Source organism: Liolophura sinensis, chromosome 1 (assembly GCF_032854445.1).
Source record: "Liolophura sinensis isolate JHLJ2023 chromosome 1, CUHK_Ljap_v2, whole genome shotgun sequence".
Lineage (NCBI taxonomy): Eukaryota > Metazoa > Mollusca > Polyplacophora > Chitonida > Chitonidae > Liolophura > Liolophura sinensis.
The window spans coordinates 13206154-13230604 of record NC_088295.1 but is presented as its reverse complement, the minus strand read 5'-3'; the positions used below and the strand labels follow the sequence as shown (position 1 = coordinate 13230604).

Below are 24451 nucleotides of genomic sequence, written 5' to 3'. Positions count from 1 at the left end.
TACCAATTAAATAAATAAATCACTGCGTGAATGTGAGTCATTGTGCTTCAGTGTATGAACGTATATATAACTGGATAGTCATACATGGGTGAAAGGAGTAAATTCAAATGTCAGGCTTTTTGCAAACATGAAGTCAGTCTATGTAGTAAAGTTCTTGAAAAGAACAAATGCGGACGCACGGTTTTCTCTTCCTGGTGGCAATGTGAAAGTCGCAGAATTATCGGAAATCAATGACAAAGAGATCCATTATACGTTCCACCTTTGTTAGCGACCAACGTGATTGCCCTGGCATATGTCTGCCACCGCATTGCTGAGGTACATCGTGGTTTTTGTGTAATGTGATATGTGATTGTGTAATTGTACCTTGAAGGGACATTCATATACACGCTGTTTATAGGCCCAAATGTACCACATGTCTGGCAACCAATGCACAGACATAGGGTTGTACCAAGGATTGGGTTTCACGTATTTCTCCTTTGAAACGTCTCTGGGATGTAGTATAACTTCATGATGTGTAGACCAGGTTGCTCAATTTTCTTAATGGTAGAAGATGTCAGGGAACACAACTGACACGCCATATAGGCTTTTGTCGTGTAAGACCAAAGACCTCTGCTCTGGAATTTCAAACATTTTATATTTTGTTTGCATGCAGATCACATTAGGACCTCATTATATATAACTCAATATACATACCAAAGTTTTAAGCACAGTACCGTTGCTTCACAGAATGGTTTGTGTCAACATCAGCTTAGCGTCATAAATGATGTGCAACAATGGTTAACCTTCAGGACATTCGAGTTACTCTAGCTGTAAAATGCAACCCTGGTCCTTTAAAAAGACATCACTGCAAACATATAAGTCGAAATAATTTATTCATAAATAAGAACAATGTCTCAACAATAACAACGATTTATGCTACAGACATTTATATCTTGTGGCCTTTTCTTTCCAGCTATGTATGTAACCTTTCATGTACATATTCAAGTGTAAAGAACTACAAGGAACATAACGTTATAAACATAAAAGTACATACAACTGAAAATGCACAATTACACAGGTAATACAATAAGTTCTACAAAATGTTTGTTCTTGAAAAGCTAATATGTAAGGTACACGCTGCTTTCTCACACACTGACTGATAATATAGTGAAAGTTTAATATTCAGTTGACTAACAATGTACTTTCTAACAGACTACAATAACATAACACCCGATATAGATAACATAGCTGAATACTACACCTTTCTTCAATCGATGGTGGATGCTCTATATATACTGAATGTTGTATTAAATAATTAACCTCAGTTGTACGAAACTAATCTCAGTGACATCGTGGCATATCTCTAGGATACGTATGCAATGTTCTCCATGGTGATTTTGTGATTGTACTTGTTCATACTAGAAAGAAGTATCGGTACAACACTCACCAACAATTGCTTCACTTAATACCGCAGGTTACGCAATAGTGTATATAGCTTATACATATGTCAACTGCTCGACCCAACTAAGTGACTTTAACATATGAAATGGATAAGTTGAGACTTGTAACTTTGCAGATAAGAGAGTACATTCAATGCAAACAAAACACAACATATCCCCGAAGTGGGTTCAGTATGCATGTTACATTGATTTCCAGCCAGTTTTTGTTATCAATTTTGTTTTAAGATGATTCGCATGTAAAGAACCTGAAATGATGTCCTTATCCAGTCAGAATTATATAGCTAAACTACATAAAGTATTACACACCTCTTATAACTAACCCATATGTAAATTTTAAATACTGCATTGTGTGTTATCATTCTTGATTTTACCCTTCTACGATGATGCCAAAGAAAGGTTGAAATCTGTGTTAACTATTAACAAGTGCATCGATCATATAGCTGGGGATGGCCTATCGAACACCTCTGATTTTAAGTACAAAGGCACCGCTTAGAAAGAAATATGATGAAGTCATCAAAAACAAAATAATGTAACCAAGTCCAATTTCACAGTTTACGTGCTCAAAGATATCCAACACCATTCCGCCTATGGGCGTTGCCAGAGCTTGGGGAAGAACCAGTGCCTGTCAGGAGAAAAACGCAGTTGTAAATCATTTCACCCAAGTAGTTAAATGGAAGCACCATACATGCACGCCTGGAAGGGCGCCAGTTTACCAGTACGATGGACTAGCGACGAGAGAGTGACCTAAATTCAATTTACTTTACGTACTTCCGGTAACGATATTATATACATTAGATATATAGTTACATATAGTTCCGGATGTAGTCTGTGTATTTAAATATAATATCCACAACTGCGTTAACCGCTGTGGAAGCCTTTACATTCACGATTCGCACAAAGAATGACGGAAACCCATTTTTCTTAAACCATTATACTAATTTTGTCACTAAAATATATTTTTAATTATGCTGCTCTGATTACGCTCACCTGATGCCAGACCGCAATATCCTTTGCCTTGTCACGTTCAGCAGGTAAAATATCCATTACAATGGCGAAATCCACTGACTGAAATGAACCAAATCCCAGCCCTGCAATATAAGAATTGAGAGAAAATAGTTATACTGTACATGATACATATGGTTAATATATAAGTGAATATAAGTGAATTGCTTACAATAAACAATTCATGGTTTTGAGTGGCACAGTCTTGAGAGAGAGAAATGACCTCGCTTTGAAAAAGGTATATATATTCATATACACATTTATAATCACGATCATTCATTCGTTTTTAACGAACGCTGTAGGTCATTTGGGGGCCTCCGTGGCCGAAGTGGTGAGCACGCCAGCGCGACGTAATGACCCAGTAGCGTCTCACAAATGTGGTCGCTAGAGGTCCAGCTCATGCTGTCTTTCTCTCCGGCCATACGGGAGAAGGTCTGTCAGCAACCTGCGGACGGTCGTGTGTTTCCCTCAGGCTCTGCTCGATTTCCTCCCAGCATAATGTTGGCCGCCGTCATATGCGAGAAATATTCTTGTGTACGGCGTAAAACACCAATCAAATTAAATCAAATAAATAAATAAAATCAGTTTTAACGTCTGTAGTCAACCCTCCTGACTGGGATAATTTTTGTCTGAAAACTTGGATTCTACAACACCATGTACAAAATCTCGTATTCATTCACCAAGTTTTTGAAGAGGAAAGCGCTGTGCTCGAGAGAAACTACCACACTTTGCCCAGTACCTTGCGAACCCACCGACTTAACGCCAGAGATATCATTGTCGAAGGGAATGGATTGACTTATTGTTTTATTGTTGGTGGTTGGCAAGTTGTCACAGGTAACTGGTAATATTCATAGTGACTCACCGAAGAAGAATGACATGACGAAAGCAATGTAATAAGCGTATGAACCTCGGATGAAGGCCAGGACACATGAAGTCCCACACATGAGCAGCGCTAGAAATGTACGAGTGAATGGAAATGAGTAGAATCATGAGTTTGAACAATTTAAACAGTTCAAATCCTTTCAAGACACAAAAGTTTTATTCAGTCGTTACTATAAACAATATGCAGCCTTGCTGGTGATCGTCCTTGTCCTGCGGACCACTGTTAACACCCCCATAGGTTCGATTGGCTGTCTTCATTTATAATCAAATTGCTTTAAGTTGGCATGAAACACTGACAATATACACATGAATTTCACATAGTATGTTGGACTATTCTAGCTTACCTGAGGTAATGACTAAGGGTTTACGCCGGCCTAATCTGTCCGACAGGATGCCACACAAGACTGAGCTGGAATGGTCAATGGAACGACTAAATGATTTAAACCATATTTATACATCAGGCTGTAGCATGGAGGGTAAAACCAGAACAGCGATAGTGTAATAATCACCAAACGGTAACACCAAACAGGTGAAATCTTGCCTCATGTCAATTATTGGAGTTTTATTCTAACTGTTCATGTGAATGCCTAAATACTAGTTATTATCTTAAACGCCCCCTATAGCACTATGGCTTAATCAATAAGAGAAAGGCGGGCTTACAGATAACAGTTAAGTATGCCCTGCAAAACGTCGTCAACCACACAAAGGCCTTAGAGCTTCAACGCTGTGTACAACACAAGACTTATCATGCACGCCAAAACTTGTAATTTGTCGATATATATACACCAAAACTGCTATCTGGTCTTACCAAATGGCGGCAGCTGACAACAGTGGAATTAGAAGAAGACCAACGGATGTTTGGGGTGTCCAACAGTTCGGCAAATTGACCATGTCACTCAACCAATATTCCAAAAATCTGCAAGACATCAAAATCCAAATATAAGCAACTCTCCTGAAAGCACAATACAGCAAAATCCAAACCTAGCCAATGTTTCAAGACTCTACCATACATCAATATCTAAAGATAACTAAGACTGACAAAAACACTTAGTTGGTAGAGCGTCCGCTTCGGGACCGGTAGATCCAGGATCAATCCTTGATCGAGTCACACCTAAGACTTTAAAAGAGGAAGTTGTAACTTCCTCGCTTGGCGTTCGGCATGAAGGAGATAGTGCAACGACTGGTTGACCCGTATCAGTATAATGGCTCGGGCGGGGCGGCTTGCTTGCCTTCGGTAAGTCGTCTCAGTGAGGCAGCACTAAATAAAAGAGCGGTGGAAATCCGTCCTGCAACAAGGAGGCACATTACACGTACATGCACCCTAATGATTCCTTCGTCGTCATATGACTGAAAAATTGTTGAGAACGACGTTAAACCCCAAGCACTCACTCACTTACAAAAACACTTTTTTTAATGCCATTTTCATACCTGACCAATACTTTGAAACCCACATGTGAGACACGAGAGAATCCTAATCTAACCGTTACTCCGGTAACTTAGTACTTCTAGAAATCAATAGAATTCTACTCCAAAAGCTTGCAAAATACAAGTATCCAAACCCACCCCTTTGCCGTTTTAATCAACCTGCTTGGAAAATGTGCCTCTCCTTTCATGTATTAGTTTATATGATAACAAATGAGGGTACGCAGTATCGATGAGTGTATAGTAACAATTTACGGGATCATGCACTGTTACATAATGGATCTATACACGCAGTATCTCTGTCCTAAAACGCTGTTTATGATGCATTGATTACATTATTTCTTCGAAATTTCTCAGAGCATCTATAGGCCTATAATACTTAGCCTATAGATTTCACCTGTTAGCTTAATGGAAGCAGATGGCTACTGCTTATAGAGAGATGTGCGCATTGACTTACGCCGTTACCGTGGAGACGCCTTGCTGCATGAGAAACCGGGTCAGAAACACCCACCGGAAGTCATGATCTGAAAGTCAAACCTTTTATTCTGATGCATGTATTGGCTGCGGTGACTATAGTAATCCGTTCTCTTATCATTCACACCATTCACCTACTGATACCCCTGACATTAAATCAGTCAATATCTCTCCGCATTCCGAACTGCAGGAATGTCATCCAACTTATTTTATAAATAGAATTAACTGAAGAATCAATATGTATAATATGTATTCTATTATGTTTTTCATCGAGGCTCCCAGCTTCATGAAACGCTTGGAAAGCCGAAATATAGCCGAAAAATAACATACACTCATTGGTTATATCTGGTCAGTGCCATTTCCTTAAATCTTATAGATCAGTTCTTTATCGAGGGTATTATATCCCATGGACATCAGGGTTAGATCCGTTGGTAAATATATATACGTCACCCTGTACGGTCTTACCTGTCAAAGGCTGCCAGAATCCACAGAATATTGTACCGAATCCTACAGAAAAACACGATACTTTCAATTAATTACATAGAGTCTACTGATATCTGACCTCAAGCTCTGAAATACTAGATAAAATGTCGATGGCAAACCGCCATCTGTCATTATTACATCTGGTCAGTTATACAAGGTAATCTGCACATATTTATTTTATTAACTTAATTATTTGGGCTTTAACGCCACATTAGAATGGTGGTATGGGTCAGTCTTGTAGGATAGTAACTGACGAACAATTTCAAACGTTACCTGCAAATGTATAGGCCCCTATGTTTGTACTTGTGTTTGCTGAAAAACAGCCAATTTCCAAAAACGCTATGTAAGGTAAAAGTAGGATCTATGCGTCGAAATATATCAGGTGTCTATCAATATGGATGTCCGACATGAATTTCAGGTAGATTCCCTGTTTGAGGCTGTGTGTGAGCCAATACTTCATATATGTCTTAACTACGTAAGCCGAATAAGGCCATCATCGAACCATCGTACTATAGTTCCATCACCCGGCGATGGCACGAAGCAATGGTACGATGGCACGAAGCGATGACACGATGCTAGCATCGAACCATCGCTTCGTACGACCGTTTCGTCCCTTGATGATAGGCGATGGTACGCTGCTACGTTAGTACGATGATAGCCTTATCTGGCTTCCATACTTAACGATTAAATGATAACTGACATGATTGTTGTCTAAAGACATTCTCAGGATTTGTTGACTTATCCCATGGCGGCCAGTTTTCATGGGTGATGAAAACCAGATTGCCTGGGGTAAAACTCCCTACTTTGGCACATTACTAACGAACTTTCCTACTTGTGGGGTACAGTCTAAAATGCCATTATTGCATGATGTTAGACTAGTGGTCTCCATAGAAGGTAAAACCGCATAAAAACCCTACGAGCACCGTTGAATGTATAAAAATGATAACGGTATCCATATTTTGTACTGAGATTATGACATATGTATGTCAGGTGATGGGATACAGTTCATGTATGGACCCAACGGGAATTTCCTTCAAAGGATATCAAGGACACACAAATACCAGTCTATCTGCACAATGACATCCTAATTTCTCTGTAACGCGTGATTTCACCGACAATGAAATTGTCAGCATTGCTACTGTCATTTACTTACCCAGTGGTTCCCCGGGATTTTTCCCGGGGGTCTCTGAGGTGGTCAGGCAGGTTATGAGTATACACAGTAGTATGACCCCGATCATACAACCATATGTGCTGAATATACCAATTTTCTACACAAGAAATAAGAACAGACCATTAGTGATTTCGTAACAGTGATGTAAAGTCTCTACTGAACACTGAATGCTTTCACACGCAGTCTTGGTGTAACTGAATGCATCAGACTGTAACAATCAGATTCGTACTCCTATAGTGGACAAATTTACTCCTGACCATGTCAAACGCTTGCACAGTGAACAATCATATGAAGCTAAATATTGGAAAGAAGCAGTCTTAAACGTGACCGAATCACAGCCGAGCTAGATTGGCTGTTTCTGATTTTTGGAACCATATAAAAATCTGCCTGCTCTCAGGTGTGACCATCATATGATTTAACCTAGAATCTCCTGTATCACCTGTGTCTACCAATCAGACACGAGTTTGTTCTGCATTGAAAAAAACATAAGAGATCATGAACTGTGTCAAAGTTACCATCAGGCAGATTCCTATCCCGGCTCCTGAGAGGTTACCCAGCAAAATCATTGCTCCCATAACGCCAGAGTTGAACCCTGAAGGAGGTATATACAGACATAGGTCAAACGGATATATAGACAGGGACCACCAAATAACATCAGCAGAATACCCAGTTAAGTGTTCAAGTTCACAACGAGTGTGCAGATTGTAAGACTGGTTAATGGACTACCTCAGCTTTCCGTTAATCAGATATAGGTATATACTACGTAATCTAGAACACTCTTTTTTAGCGAAACTTCATATAGAGAATACAGGATGGAGACGAGGGCATAACAAATGATATTCGGCTTGAAATTAGCACTATGAGTAGTATAGAAAAGAGAGAGGAAAAACAAAAAATACATTTATGTAAGCGTTGTTCACACGGTTGAATTTGTTGTACACGCGGACTATCAGATTTTAACAAATCGCGAAGCTGCATTGACAGGATGCGTTTTGTCGTACCAGTTAACAGAATTCAACAAAATCAAAATGCGTCATCTTTCGGTCGATTTATTTGAAAGCAAACAACTCGAATGAAATGATTTTTTTTTTTTTTTGACTTGAGTAGTTGCATTCCCCGTGTGAACGCGGCGTTAGTAAATGGCTGTACCTCTCTGAGACGGGTGTGACTTGTCAGCTATCAGAGCGTTATACGGGACGGTAACAGAAGCGAAGGCTGACGTCACAACCAGATAAAAAACAACGTAGAGACCTGCAGGGTGAGAAGAAACCTGAGTGACCATCTGCTTCTCAACAGACAATAACATCCTGAAAAATTCTAACTGATAGGGCTCATATAACCCACCTTTTTTCAGTGCATATTGGCATAAAGCCGGTGTCGTATAAGTGAAATATTCTTGAGTACGGTTATTCTTGAGTATTAATCAATCAAAAAAAAAAATAAATAAATATTGACATAAAGAATCACAACAATGGAACCTTCATATGCAGCTTATGTAAAACAAAAAGAAAATGTAAATATTTGTTATTTTAAGCGATTTTTATACCAGTTAATATTTTTCATTTCTGCAAGCAAGCGAATATTAAAAGTGCTGTTTTTATATACTTATTTGCCTGTTTAATTGTTTGTTTCATAGCTGTTTAACGCCGCACTCTTACATGACGGCGGCACAAGGTTTATGGATGTAGGAAACAGGGGTTTCCGGAGTGCACCACAGCGTCCGGATTCACGAAACGTTTTAAGTTGAATAAACTGTTGAAGTCCTGAATTTATTTGCCAAAACATAGAATGTCTCTTGAAACGTCAAAGATTACATAGACTTTAATTTGCTTAGCTAATTATACCACATTTGCTTAAGACAAAAAAAGCTCAACTGTTTTTACAAAAGAGGCGAAGAAATAATTGGTATTAAATCTGGTTACCTAGGCTACCCTTTGACGAAGGTGTATTGACGTCCATCTCCGGATTTTGGACTTTTTTCTCTGGCAGTTTGATGGTGCCCTGAACGGCCACCCCATTCTCCTGTTCTAGAATGTGAGGTAGACTAGCGTTATTGTAAGCCGAACACCGGACATGCACCAGGTCAACCTCGCACTGAAACAGGGCAAGTATCGCATTCATCACAATGCGATCACTGCATGTGCATTTCAGCGCCATTATTTTACAACATACGCAGGTGTATACACTCTGTGTACACTCTGTGCGACACCACAGTTAAATATAATGGTGTACAATCTGTGATGCACGATAGTTATATCACTATATAATCTTTGTGACGTGTACGATCTTTGAAACGATCTTTGAATGAATGAATGATTATGGCTTAACGCCACATCGGCAATATTTCAGCCATATCGTGGCGAGTAAACGATCTTTGAAACAACTAAGTTAAATATATTACGTAACATCACGCCATCCCGACGTATACGAAATACGAAAACTCTGTGTCACTCGAGCTAAATATTATGCTGGACATTCAGTGAAAAAAAAATCATCAGCTTTAAGTATTACGAGAAATATTATCATCTTACTGTTCCGGTGATATTGTTCGTTTCAACAACCTCGGGGTCCAAAGGTCTGAAACAAAAGTAAACAAGTGGTTTCATCATAGCTTAAAATACTAAACTCTCTCCTCCTGTAGACTTAGAACATTGTGACAGAACTCATCTAATTCTGACTGTGCCTTAACATTTCCTTACAGATAGGACTAGTATCAAGTTTACGACAATTCTTTGTTGAGTCATCGCAGTAAGTTATGTTAGGACTAACAGACGGGCAAACTATGTACAAGGCCATGACAATATCTTTAGGGGCCTCACCAATACGGTCGCTGTGAGTTCAAGTCCAGCCCATGCTGGCTTCCTCTCCGGCCGTACGAGGAAAGGTCTGTCAAGAACTTGCGGATGGTCGTGGGTTTCCCCCGGGCTGTGAGCGGTTTCCTCCCACCATAATGCTGGCCACCGTCATATAAGAGAAATATTCTTGAGTACCGCGTTAAACACCAATCAAATAAATAAATAAATAAATAAATAAATAAACAATATCCCTATACCAAAAACTTTAAAGATGATACTTGCTGCTGCTTCACTTGGCACCCAGAGGTTAGAGCAAGGAAACATGACTGGTTGGACCGGTGTCAGTATAATGTGACTGAGTGAGGGTCATGTCTGGTGAGCACCTGCATGGTGCTTCAGTGGCACAAGAAGACACAGTATATGTTCACACACCTAATGACTCCCTGTCACTGAAAAATTGTTAAGTACAACGTTGAACCCCCAAGTATACATACATACAATATGCCGTACCGTTTAGTTCGAATATATTGAAATCGGAAGGATATACATATTAACTGACAATTTACAAAAAGGCAAAACAATATACGTCTTGCATTTTAGATTAAACAAACACTCTTAAAAATACAATGTTAAGCAAATATTTCTATATAATTTCTTCAAAACATGGTTTTATGTCACTCACATTTCCAGTTCCGGGGCACTGAACGCCATCCCAATCAAACCAATACTATTAAAGAGAAAACAACAGAATACAGGTTGTGATGAGAATACTGAAATAGCCACCACTCATGTTGCAGGAAATGACCCACGCAATAATCAGTTTAGGGCAGCTTTTTCTCAGTGGCATGCAATCAAACCACAACATACCAAGCACACAATAATCCTCAAGTATTATATTACATCCTTGCAGGGTGTCATTGTTGGTTTATAGAGCATCCTTGGTTTTACAACAGATAGCTAACTGCACGTACACTGCTATCTAATTACTTAACTTGACTGTCATACATCTAATTACTCAACCTCGTACGAAAGTGATTATCTTACCACAGAAAGAATGTGGCAGTGATCATAACGGGCCGGCGTCGGCCATATCTGGACTGTAGACGGTCACTCTTCATCCCGATGATAGGGCTCAGGAAAAATGTGATCACTGACGAAAAAAAAGGCAGTAATACTTATCTGATGAATTATCCTAAAGAGAAACATTGTGGGACAAGTCATGCACTCTAATTAAGCGAAGGAAATAAAAGAGGTGCAGCACTTTTAAAACGCTACTTCCGTCCAACATGTTTACCTTTTTTTGTTGGAAACATTGATTTGCACAAATGTTTTTTGGATAAAATAACCTTGAAATAGTATAGATACCAACATCTGAAATCGAAAGTCACGTAATATGGGTAACATGCTTACATTTTTTCTTTTCCTTTTTTGGATTTTTTTCAATAAATACAAAAAAGCCTCATCTATTTCAGAATGCGGTATGAGTGTGGTTTACCTGCCCCTGCGGCCACCAGTCCCCCAAGCCAGCGGCCCTTGTAGCGCTCTCCAACCAGTACTCTCATCTGGGACGGGATCACTGCAATGCACACAATCCCATGTTTTGCATATGCTAGTTTGTTCTTTTCCCTTTCAGCTGTATGACTGACATTGCGCATCTCACAGTTTGGTAAGAATTCATGATTAGAAACTGATTTATAGAGTTACGAAGCACGTCAGTAAAACCGTATGTGGTTGTTTAGGCCTGTTTCCGCCCCTCAGACAGTGAGTATATTATTTGTTTTCTTTCCTTTTAATTGCTTGCCAATTTCTTTTTTGAGGAATGCTTCACTAAATGGCTGAAAGGATGTGATTGTCGAAAAAGGATGCATTTTCGGTACCTCTACTCCACCTCACCGCACCGTCATTATAGTCCGTATTGTCGAACAAGAGGAGGATGAAACCGTGCCAAGAGAGGTTCAACACTGACACCCGTCAATATAGTCCATATTGTCGGTGTATCTACTCAACCTCCACGGACAGTGACACCCGTCATTATTGCCGGTGGTATTATTTTTATTGGCGTATCTACTCACCCTCCACGGACATGACGAGCAACATGAGACTGACACCGTACCAGGAGAGGTTCAACAGTAACACCCGCCATTTGGGGAGAATCTCCGGAGTTACCGCCTCTGTCAGTTCTAAAACGTCCGAGTCTGCCCTGATTAAAATAACACAGATCAGGTTCAACTAATTTAACCAGGTTCTTTTGGCTAAGCATTTTTCAGAAATAAAAAAATCAAAACTATAGGCCTATGCTGTCCATCTTGAATATAATAAACAATAATTTTCAAAAATTTGAACCTTTCACTAAATAATTATCATCGCTGGAACAAACCTAGTTATTTGGTTGACTATTATATCACTTCGTTTCAATATTAAAAATTGTTTACTTCAGGCTGGGAGGAAATCAAATCCTGTTGCCGTACTGTAGGCAGACTTTCAGATAAAGCGAATACTTGTGAAACGCACGTAGTGTTTGAACTGAATGACGAAAGTGGAGTACACATATAGTTATTTACAGGGTAAAATAGATTGTGTGAGATATATATATATACCATAACTGTGTTGAATTTAACTGTTGCATCGGGCCTCATGATCCATATCAGGTGAAATATCTCCAGCCTACTGAACTGACTGAATTATCAACTAGGGTAAGATTGCAAACGAACCAATACTTAGGCCCACGCTTTTGCGTTATTATGTACTTTATCCACTGCATCGGTTCGGTCTACAGCTGGTTCTCTATACAGACAGAGCCTTTCCTCTTTCCATTAAAAACGTTTTATATTGAATAAATAAATAAGCCGACCATTGAAATCTCTTCTGTAAAATGCTCTCAACCTCTCCTTTAACATAAAAAATTGCAATCCGTGTATACGTAGAAGTATATATGGTCTCTGTTCACAAGAACACTTTTCGTGTGCATGATTTCCGATATAAGAGATACAGCCACTATTCTACATCTAACTTCTCTTCCTGATGGTTAAGTGGGAGCGAAATTTTAGCGGCCAATCAACCAGCTGTTGTCCAATCCTGATCGATAATACCTTTAAAATATATAGAGCTTTCTTATATATACTCTGCTGGAATTAGTAGCGGAGTCCGCGGAGTAAAGATCGACATTTACGTACGTCTGCACTATGGAAGGCGCGAACATACTGGATATAGATGGGCACAAGTCATATGGCTTATCATAAAACTTGTTATGCATTTAAACAGATGACAAAACTGTAAAACACAATGATGAACACTGTCACATGTCTGTAAGTACATGCAAGTTGTGTATGTAGAAAGGAGCAGGCATTTATACATGCATATGAATCCACAGAGATGAAATCATGTTTAAAAAAGACATAAACCCGAACCCTAATAAAAGAACTTACTCCTTTTCCTCTGTATACTGGGCAGGCATGATGTCGGACCTTGGTCAGTTTATGGAGTGTAAGCAGAAAGTTATAGGCCTCATTGTGCTATCCCTGAAATCAAATCGGGAAAGAAAAGTTGGTTACATGTATACTCCTCAATGCACATCAAAAATAGATTCTTTCAGTTCCGCAAATGATCTACATATATCCCTCCAATGAAGAGGTGTATATCTAACTGATCGTTTTCATTGCCGTACAATGAACAGTGGTTTATTCCACTCTTGGGGTCTCCGTGGCCGAGGGTATTAGCACGCTAGCGCGATGCAATGACACAAGAGCCTCTCACGGATGCGGTCGATGTGAGTTCAAGTCGAAACTCATGCTGCATGGCTTCCTACCCGGTTTTCTCCCACCATAATGCTGGTCGCCGACGTGCAAGTGAAATATTCTTGAGAACGGCGTTATTTCACTTTTCTAACGAATGGATGAAAAATTAAATATGTAATTAAGCAAGGGAAAGCAGTTATTACGGCGCATCTAGTGTACAAGCATAATAGACTAACAAGAGCCTCGTCAAAGTTGATTTGTGAATTACCTTTTGCAGACATCAGGTACAAAGTAGGCATAGACAACAGATTAACAAAGACACAGATGCATAGATCTGTAAGAGATTATCACAAACAGGCGTGTGCATACAATATATCAAATGTCAGGTATATGATAGGTAAACATATACAGGTATACCAAACACAACATACAGGCTATCAGAAATTTCTGTTCAGAAATCTTTCCCTTACAACCTGTGCCCATGTAAAGACCAACGCTTGGAGCATTGAGGAAATATTAAGTTTCTTTCAATGAAACAAATAGCGGATTATAAACAATTGTAATATCTCGCCAAGCATGTTAGCTGTATTCATTTCACAAACCTTCAAGAAAAGATAAGGCCACGTCTCCGCCAGTGTTAAGACCACTCAACAGAACAGTATGTGTCTTCCACTCTCATTAAGTGCGATGACATATGCTTGTACTTTCCATTGTCACAACAGATAGAAACAAATAGTAAATGCAAATATAATATATATCAAATAGAGAGCACCAGTGCAAAACTGTGTATAGCTATATGTGTATGTAGGCGATGGTTAAATTGTTTAAGTATACCTGAAGATAAGCCGAAAGCAAGGAGAGGTCGCTCTCTACATGAGATAAATTAACGACAGCTTCTTCTCACTTTTTTCTGAGAGAAACTTACAGAATTGATGTTTTGTCAGTAACAACTATCAGTTATCATCCTGTCGACATGGGTTATCAGTTATGTATAGTATAATATCGACGGGTAATAAGTTATCATCTTTTCGACAGACGATAACAGTCATGAACATGAATGTGGACAAGCGCTGTAATTTATCATTACAGAAGGTAACATGTGCTATCATTTCGCATCATGGCGTTATCAATTAACAGTGATCGTTATATGCATCCGTGTGGGCGTTATCAGTGAGCACTATATGTCGGCGTGCGCTATTAGTGAGCACTGCATTTCTGCAGGCGCTGTTAATGAGCAGTGTGTCGACAGCCACTGTTAATGAGAACTATGTTGACCGGCGCTGTTAATGTGCACTAAATGAGGGCAGGCTCTGTTAATGAGCACTATGTTCACAGGCGTCGTTAATGAGCACTATGTCGACAGACGGTAACATGCAGTAAGCACTAGAATATGCCAACAGTCAGCATAATGTCTACCAGCCATATCAGTGAGCATTATGTCCAAAGACCAGTGAGCATCGTGTTAACAGTCGATATCAATCAGTACTATATGTCTACATGCGCTGCCAGGCTGTTCATAGAGCTGCATGAAGAATTTGTGAGCAACTTCCCGAAGCAGCTGGCCGATTGCAATACCACCACTTTCAGAAAGAAAAGCTGTGAGTCAAACGTTTCAGCCACTGCCCGCTCCGCCCTGAAGTTAAGCAGCATGCTGCTAACGATGAAGAAGCTCTGTGAAACCGTCTTAGCAAAAACAGTTCTTCAAAGTGCAAAGCCAAAAAAAAAAAAAAAAAAAACTGAAGGTCAAAAAGCTGTTGTAAATAAATTAACGGAGAAACTCTTCGTACAGCTGCGTACTTGTCGGAACAAGACACCTTACAACAAGAACATATGAGACCCTGTATATACGTGTAAATATTCCAATATTATTCTGACGTTAGGTTTGGCAAAATTTTGTTTGGTCAAGAGTGGCCTAAAACTAACGTCAGAGCGCGCTCCATTTAAATAAGTGAGTTAAATAAGTCTCCATAGCTTGAAGTTTTCATACACTTGTTCCTTATCTTTCGCCTGGCGATTTATCGCAAACACAGCGTCCATCAGTTATTCCTAAGCCGTGATCGAGATCCCGACCACGGTGAAAGTCACCACCTGTAAGGACAGTCTCAACATATTTAACAAGGGTGGGTAACTGCATCACGTTTTTTAAATGGAGGTATCTCTTGACATTGGATTGGAGCTATCCTTGGCCGAGCAAAATTTTGCTGAGTAATCTCAGACTAACATGTACCTTTCCTTCTGCACATGGAATCACTGAACGTCAAAAGCTCTGGGAAAACATATAACCAAGGGGTATATTCCTGACCACTGCATCATTGCATAAAGACGCTGCGGAGACAATGGTATAACAGACTGGAAACCGTATATATGTGCGATCGTGCGATTTATCAGAAACTGTGACAAGAGTTTTCAGTGAAGATTTGTCACAAGGCCAGTCTACTTTAAAGTTACTCTCAGGTAATTATGAACATGCAGAGCTATGTACACATAGGCTCATTATAAATTACGTTAAACAATGTATGCATGTAGTAATAGTAATGCCGGTAGAGGAAAGCAATTAACCTAATACCTAATTGTCGCTTGAAACATGGAATAAAAATTTATCGTCAGGCTAGCTTGGGCATACATGTAAAAAATGACATTCTTCACTTATACGAAATTACGACAGTTTCTTGACACTTTCTGTAGCTGAAATTCCAACTGGGATTTGACCTGGAAGATTTCCGCTGGAGTATGCATTTGTCCGCAGTTGTTGGAAGTGGCCCTCAGCGTGTATTTCTGATTGTCAAACCTTGGGAATTAAGTTAGTATATAAATTTATCATTGCTTGCACATGTACTATGTATGTCTGGGGATCATTTAGGCATTGTTTTCAGCTCGACGCATGCAAACCATAAAACTATGAAAATTGTCGACGGAAGTGAATTATTATCAGATAGATATTAAACTATTTTGACTATTTACTCTCTTGGCCTAGAAGAGGAAACTTGTAGGTCCAATAAGAATGCCAAAGGTCGGTGGTTTATACCGGGCACTCCCGACTATAAACCTAACTGTCATCGTATAAGTTAAAAATTCTTTAGTATATACAGCACTAAATGACAATTTATTGGATAAATATATAAATATTTACTCCCTGTCATGGACTTTTGCGATGCCATGCACCTGACGTTAGATAACATGCAGACTTGCCACGGTTGGGTCCTTTATATGACCTAACGCAGACTTACATGGTATTGCTTATTATATACGGATACAAATGGTATATAAGACCTCATTCATGCGGGATATGATAGCATTGTTCCATTTTGCGGATATGAATAGCATTGCTTCATCTACTAATATTTATTTATTTATTTATTTGATTGGTGTTTTACGCGGTACTCAAGAATATTTCACTTATACAACGGCGGCCAGCATTGTGATGGAAGGAAACCGGGCAGAGCCCGGGAGAAACCTATGACCATCCCCAGGATGCTGGCAGACATTCCCACATACGGCTTCTACTGATAAATATGGTATGAAACACTTCAATCAGGTAATGATAGCATTGTTTCATCTACGAATTAAAATGCTATATAGAAAATCTCATTCAAATATTAATAGCATTGTTTAAACCTACGAATTAAACTGGTATAAGGCCTCAATCAGAAATGGATAGCATTCTTTCATCTATGGACAAAAATGGCATATAAGACTGTTTCATTGTTACATCGACAAGTAAGAATGACAACAAACAAATTATAGCATGCTGTATTGGGAGTAGAACAACCAGTGATGTATACAAATGGCATCTCACATCAACACTGGAATATGATATCGAAGTTTCATTGTGCGCTCCATCCCGCTAAGCTGCTGGCTACCAGGGTAAATGTTATGGCATTGAACGTTCTACACAGGGCTTTGTGTAACATTAGATACAAGTAGCCTCTGTTGTCGTATCCAATTCATCGTATTCAAATAGCGTTCTACACATTCTCAAGAAAAGCATCTTTGCTTCTTTCATACCCCCTAAGCCTGATAAATGACCTCAACGTTTGTAGCATATACTTTCTATATGGCATGGATTTAGGCCTTCAGTGTCAAATATTAACTGCGCGATGACTCTCCTGGGAGTAAACCTATGCGAGCGTACTACTAAATTTAGAAATGTCTTCATACTTAGTTGTTGAACAAATCAAATTGGTGCATGAATGTCAATTGGGAAAATACAGTTGTATTAGAAAGTGTGAATCTCAAAAAAACAAAAAAACAAAAAAAACAAAACAAACCAAAACCAAACACATCGACCACGCCATATGTTCTGATCTCCAGATATGTGCGGTATACTTACAAACTAGGTTAACATGATACATTCATGCAGACTGGGGTAATTCCATGTGTAGGCTACAGACCAATGTACAGACGGGTTTCAGAAAACTGAGCTGTCAGTGAGGGCTTCCACTCAAGGCGCCTTTCAGGCAAGTATAGTAAATACTAATCGCAATGCGTTTTCAAGATATAGTGCATGCGAAAAGGTACATAGCCTGCTGGATGGAAAGCCAAACAGATCGAAAGAGGACCATGTTATTTGGCGGAGGAGTTTTCAAGACATTATGTGGACACGCTATGATTGTGGACAACTGCACAGACAGGCTCACACTCAACACTGTGTTTGTGTATGAGAGGATGTGCACGGGCTAGGGGGATATAGTGACTCAAGCTAAGGGGGTCAGTGTCAGGAATAAAAAAGTATATATTTTTTAAATATTAGTTATTATTATTAATATTGTTATATTAGTTAACTTGAAATACATAAATAAGTAAATAAATTAATAAATAAATATATACATAATCAACATATTAGAACGGCAATCAAAACCACGGAGTTTTTATCTTCCGACTCATCACACAAATGAACAAACATGCATTCCATGTGAATGTGTTTTACGCCAAATATTTCAATTCCAAGAAGGTGTAGTAAGATTGATTAAATCACGGAACTTCGCCAGGTATCTGATGAACATGCTGACTAGACGTATACATACAAACCAACGAGTTGTAATCCAACAAGCCGCCTTATTGACCAAGGGCCTGTTAACGGCTACAAGGTAACGTCTCAGACAACTGAGATAACGCCAGTACCTCTAGATTGGTCAGACCAGACAAACAGTCAGCACTTATATATCTAGGTATTGTGCGAGAAAGATGATGCGAGACTAGTCATTGTCCACATACACACAGGGATATTAAACAGATCCATGTATGTATTAGAGTAGTGTTTTAAAGGTATCGTACTGGAATTTCACGTATACAAAAGAGGTCAGGTTCATGGGTATATAGGACAACAGGTAGAGGCCGGTGAAAACCACAACATATATATATATATATATGTTATACTAGAGACGAGCCAGGGAGGGCTGGATTTGAACACGGTGCTCAATTGATCAAGAATTAGTGAAGAATGTGGTAAACTGGTCGCCTAGCCAGGGCCCCGGATTCCAAGTGGACGGAAAACGCTTCATTCACTGGTTTAACAATTCACCAGAGAAAATGACGTGATACCTCGTTTAAGGCACTTTTCATTAATGTATAGAGAAGGTTTTTAGGATGAATTCGCCACTTGAAAAGGTAATAAAAGAAGACAAACTATGCATAACGTGGAGCTTTAAGTTCCTCCATGTCATTCTTGTGCTCAAAAACCGGTCATGCATTAACAATGTATAGATTGTGTTTACGCCTTTTATATTAACATAGCTGGACACATAGGAGGGAAACCTCATGGTTAAATTTTATCGCCAAATAGCCAAATTACGAGGGGAAAAAAGTAATTACGACAATTCGTCCTTAGGCTCTGACACTTCTTGACAAAGTTCAGTCATGGTACTAACCGGCTTCCGTAGAAATAGACATAAATAAATAATACTCTAATAAAACAAGCTTCACTTTACCATGTATAAGTGTGATCTATACAAAGTCCGAGGGCGACGTGGGAAGAAAATCAGATAGTGAGAGTTCTGGAGTAGATTACAGTGATAGCTGAGGGCTATTTTTGAACCCTCTGTATTGTAGGTATAAGATATTGATTAGCATGACGCTGACCATCTGCGTCCACATCTGCGTCTGCTTGAACATTAGCGATGATTTGGCCTATACAGGAAAAACGAGGCACATGTAGCAACACATGAGTCAGTCTGGTTGAGAGATGTTCTGCACTTCGAGATTTTTACAATTTCTTACAAGAACGTGCAACTGATTTCTTACCCTTGTTATGCACATTATACCTTATCTGACGTTTCAACGAAGCTAATTTTTTCTGATCGTCAGTGCCGTTATGCTTTTGCAAATTAACCTTTGCTTCTTGCAAATTACACTATCTCAGTCCCAAAATGTCTTTTTAGACGACGAGGAACGCCAACACGATTTATAGTATGATCTCCAACAATCTGGGATTATTATTAATAAAGTAAATACTCAACCAAATAGTACGATAACTTTAAAAGTGATCACAACCCTCCTTAGATATGTATGTGACATAAAGATAAGGCCTTTGATCCTAAACTACATATAGCTTGGGTTAGTTCTACCCTGGCTGGATCAAGTACATGTATTCGAATAATGTCTCACATATAGCTTTTGCAGTTGAGATTGAAAGAACTCAGTTACGGTTATTTAAGGCTGGGGCTGCACTCTGTATTTTATCTTTATTTAGTCCATATATGTCTCTTTGCAATATGTTAATGAATAAGCTGCCTGATTCATATACTGAAATGCATGGCCCGCCTAAAACAAATCGTTCTTAAGCGGTGTACTCTTTTATTCTTTCAGTACGTCATTGTTACTCAGTAGAGCTACAGTCGTGCCCATCAAGCAAAGTTGTGCTTGTACACGGAGTTCATAAGTACTGTAACGCGGCAGCTAAGAATATGTGTTTTTAAACAGATTGGAACTGACCTGTGTAGGCTATCATGTTCATTGTAATCCTTGTTCTTGATTTAAGTTAATTTATCTCATGGTAAAACCCTTGTCAAAACATGCAGTTATCAGTGAGAGATGCTCACTGCCATATTGCCTGTTTGATGGCATACGACCTGTGATTGGCCTATTAAGTCGGGGCTCAGACTTCTGAACTCGGGCTCCGACTTCCAAAGTTGGTGGTTAAAAATATTTTCTCTTCCCCAATTTTTTTTCACCAAGTAATTTTTTAATTTAATTGTCAAAATTTTTTTTTTCTCTTGCGGAAACTTTATTTTTACCATGTCACTTTTACGGCTCCGTAGTAGGCCCCTATACATAAGATGAGGTTATCGCGTAACCCTGGGTGCCTGCAAATATTTAATCGCAAGACAATTAATTATATACACTCATTTAATTTAAGAAACTTGGACTGAAAACCTTTCATTGAATATACTTTATACGTTAATGTACAGTAATAACTTATTACATTAGTTGATTGGATTATCGATTGGCAACTATACCGATATACCGATTACGTTGGTATATAGTCTCCCCCAAAATCTTGAATAATCCTTTGTAAAAAGTGGATATTTGCGTAAAGCCTGTATACTGGTTCAAAAACCACTGTCGTTCATCAGCAGTAAAGCTGGAATACGAGTAAATTGTCACACAGGTGAGTGAGCGATCTCCCTTTAAACCTGGCTAGTTGTTTACCTCTAAAGAGCAAAAAACAACATTTATTTTAATCTGATAGGCTAATATTTAATTAAACGAGCATGGCTAATATTTAAAAGGTGGATAACTAGATATAGAGTAATATATTTTTTATTTCTTATGCCGTCCGAGGAAGGTCTGCAACCTGCAGGTGGTCGTGGGTTTCTCCCGGGTTCTGCCCAGTTTCCTCCCACCTTAATTCTGGCCTGCCGTCGTATAAGTGAATATTCTTGAGTACTGCGTAAAACACCAATCAAATAAATAAATCAAATAAATTATTTTTTATCATTACTCAGTACAAGACGTAGTCAATGTCCAAATATGTAGCACGGTAAGAAGCAAACATGCCACATGTTGGAGCTATATAGTGTAGTTATGACGATCACCTATAATAGCCAGGTTTGAGAGGGCTGCTAAGCGCGCCCTCGCCAAGCCTTTGAACATATGCTCCTGCTATGCTCGTACCCTCCACTCAGCCTGTGAACACACACATTACGACTCTCTGCATGGCTTGAGTATGGGCAAATAATCAATGACACGACCAATTTCTCGTCAGTTTGTCTCCGATATACATGTTTTTGTTCATCTGTTGAAATCGATCAACCAAGAAATCACGTGAAGCTAAGTACCGAATTCGCTCCGTGATATTACAGATTAGCTGTTTAAACAGAATCGAAAAAAATCCTGCAAGAAAATTCATTTATGGTTCGGTATCCCTAGACGGTTTTAGTCAGTACGTCTTTTGGGTTTGCCATATTGTGAAATGGTTCTATTATACAGACCTGGTGATCTAATGGGCTTCCTTTGGTTTAGCCTATCCTCTCTCAAGAGCTCTACCGGGTTGCGTATATATGTGTGCAGGTGAGCTAATCTATTGCACTACTTCTCCGTGTAATCAACGTCAGCTTACCTGTTGATGCGAAGTGCTGGACGAGCTACAGGACCAGCATATCCAAGTCAGACCCGATATTCACTGCCTTGGTAAAAGCTTCGACGACAATGTCACACAATCAGCTAATAGTCCACCCGAGTGTTCTCCTGGCTGCCTGTATTTCTGCGGCAGTCTGACGAGGGTACGGCCTTGCCGACATCTTCATCGATCGGGTACAGTCATCGAGCTATAGGAGCCCCGATCTCACGTCAGCCTCTCTTACACAGTCACAGCTGCTTATTTCGTCACCAATAGCTACCCCGTCTTCATCGTTTCTCTAGGACTGAGCAGAACAGAAAAAAATAACACAGGTTTTGAACGCAGTTTAGTTTTCTTCTCCATGTTTACTTCAGCAAATCTTATCATAAGCTGTGAACACAGCACGTCCATCGTTAATGCTAGGCTGCCAAAATGTTCAACATCGTATTCGGTACAGGTGAAGTCAAGTCAGAACAGATACGCAATAGTTTTCTCATTACGCTGAAATTTCAGCATTTATGGTATTCATGCTGGACATAAAACTAACATCATCCGCAAAAATCCATCCTGTGACACAATCACTGTATTCTTGCCTTTTGGATTCCCTTATAAAATATTCATATGATCTAAAAGGTTCATGACAAATATGCATGTTGGCGTATTCACAACGGATAAAAAATCCTTCTCACTACACGGACATTACAAACACTCGCTTATTCCGTGTAGATCAGGCTGGGATTATATGTCTATACGTCTTCGACCGATACAGCTCAGACATGTAGTCTGCAATATGTAGGCCCACAAAGGTTTGATTATGCAGATGGCATTAGTTGGCAGTACTCATATTCAGATATATTTACTGGAATCTCAAATTTTCACGTCGTCTGCTCACTAGAATGAAGATGTTTTTCTCATTAACACAGGACTGACCAAAACCTAAATGCAGATGTGGACGAGTCAAGTCGCAACTATTAACAAATTTCACGTCGCCATCTGCTCCAGAGAAAAAAAAAGAAAAAAGAAGAGCAATCTATCAAACAAATAAACCTGTTGTAGATTCTAGTGCCATTTATAAGACCTGTAAATGTAAAACTTTTATTATAAGCAAAGAACTCACCGCAAGCATTTTATTGGGGGTGGGGGTGGGTGGGTGGGGGTGGGTGGGTGGGTGGTGGGGGGTGGGGGTGGTGCAGTGGAACTCAATTTGTCAACTATATGCAGGCCTTGCATAGATACTCGAGCCCTTTGTATATATATCACACGAACTTTAAGGCTATATTTTTACCTATAATTTACTGTAACTACAGGATGCACTAATTTCCAGCATTCCAGCGATATGTTTTTTTGGGACATGTCCCATATTTAGTATATACTGATTACTTTACACGTTACTCGGAAAAAAGGAAGACGTGTCCGCTTTCCCGGTCTAAATGTATTTTGGTTTGTACAGCAGAATATGAGAATACATTTTGGACAACTCGGTGAATGTGGCACAACTTCGATTCGTAATAAAACGAGATGGTTCAGTCCATCTGAGACCAAAACGGAACTTGAAAGCAGTAAACGTTAAAGGTGTAAAAAACATAAAAATTACATAAACACTTGAAATTATTTTTGTATGGTGGTCATTTGGGATCATCTTTTGGTATATATAATCTTTGTGTAATCATAAAGTTATAAATGCTTTATTTGTTTAATTGGAATTTTATGATTGGAGTATTTCATTTATATGACGGCCGCCAGCATTATCGTGGGAGGAAACCGGGCAGATCCCGGGTTAAACCCACGATCATCCGCAGACTGCTGGCAGACCTTCCCACGTACAGCCAGAGAAGAAGTTAACAAGAGCTGGACTTGAACTCACAGGTGAGAGGCTCCTAGGTCATTGCACCGCGCTGGCGTGCTAACCACCTCGACCTGCACGTGTTATAAATGAGGATGTAACACGTTTAATAAATATATTTGCATTAAAATTTGGTCTTTTCAGCTAAGAAACGTGTTCAACCGGGTTTTTGATCGTATCTGTATTTTTAATATATTCATAAATATTATCATAATTCAGATTAAATGCATATGCTTGGATATAACCAACAAATTTACATTCAAAGAAATGCTTCACATCTTTATTTAGAAAATTATTAAGCAACGACGTTAAATGCCAAAAGGTGGTCCCAAATACCCACCCTGCAAAAATATTTTCAAATAACCTTCCTCCTGATAAAAAAAAAAATGGAAAAAAATTTTGAAGACCATATTTACAAATGAGTTTTGACGCTCTTCATCTGATTTTGGTGTCATTATTATGTTTTCTTCTCCTTTAAACCAAGAACGCCCACCAACTATGTATAAGTCCTTCTTGAAGTGCTGGACGCTTCTGGGAAATTTTAACGTATATATTTACGTGGAACAGTGTACTTATCTTTCCGATTTCAAACCTTGACTGGTCGTTGGCAGGTCAGCTTGTAGATGTTGAGTACACAGAAATGAGGACT

The 24451-nt window shown here is 39.2% G+C and overlaps 1 protein-coding gene across 1 annotated transcript; it reads right to left on the bottom strand.

Moving 5' to 3' along the window:
* Positions 1–940: 940 nt before the first annotated feature.
* Positions 941–22086, bottom strand: LOC135464798 (uncharacterized). The gene is made up of 18 exons (XM_064742393.1): positions 21960–22086; positions 13094–13186; positions 11741–11868; positions 11164–11244; positions 10713–10818; positions 10351–10395; positions 9405–9450; positions 8796–8967; positions 8023–8124; positions 7389–7465; positions 6856–6970; positions 5685–5726; positions 5203–5269; positions 4132–4239; positions 3668–3732; positions 3304–3393; positions 2427–2527; positions 941–2061 (listed from the first exon to the last, which is right to left on the bottom strand). The coding sequence occupies exons 2-18, from the start codon at positions 13120–13122 to the stop codon at positions 1891–1893; spliced, it is 1545 nt and encodes a 514-aa protein (XP_064598463.1). The 5' UTR covers positions 13123–13186; positions 21960–22086; the 3' UTR covers positions 941–1890.
* Positions 22087–24451: the final 2365 nt, after the last annotated feature.

Bases quoted from the DNA above. Each gene is read 5' to 3' on its own strand.
- LOC135464798 (XM_064742393.1), bottom strand. From the start codon at position 13,122: ATGCCTGCCCAGTATACAGAGGAAAAGGA. The intron at 2,528-3,303 runs GTGAGTCACTAT...CTTATATTGCAG, and splicing joins CGTCATGTCATTCTTCTTCG to GGCTGGGATTTGGTTCATTT. The intron at 2,062-2,426 runs GTGAGCGTAATC...TTCTCCTGACAG, and splicing joins ATATTGCGGTCTGGCATCAG to GCACTGGTTCTTCCCCAAGC.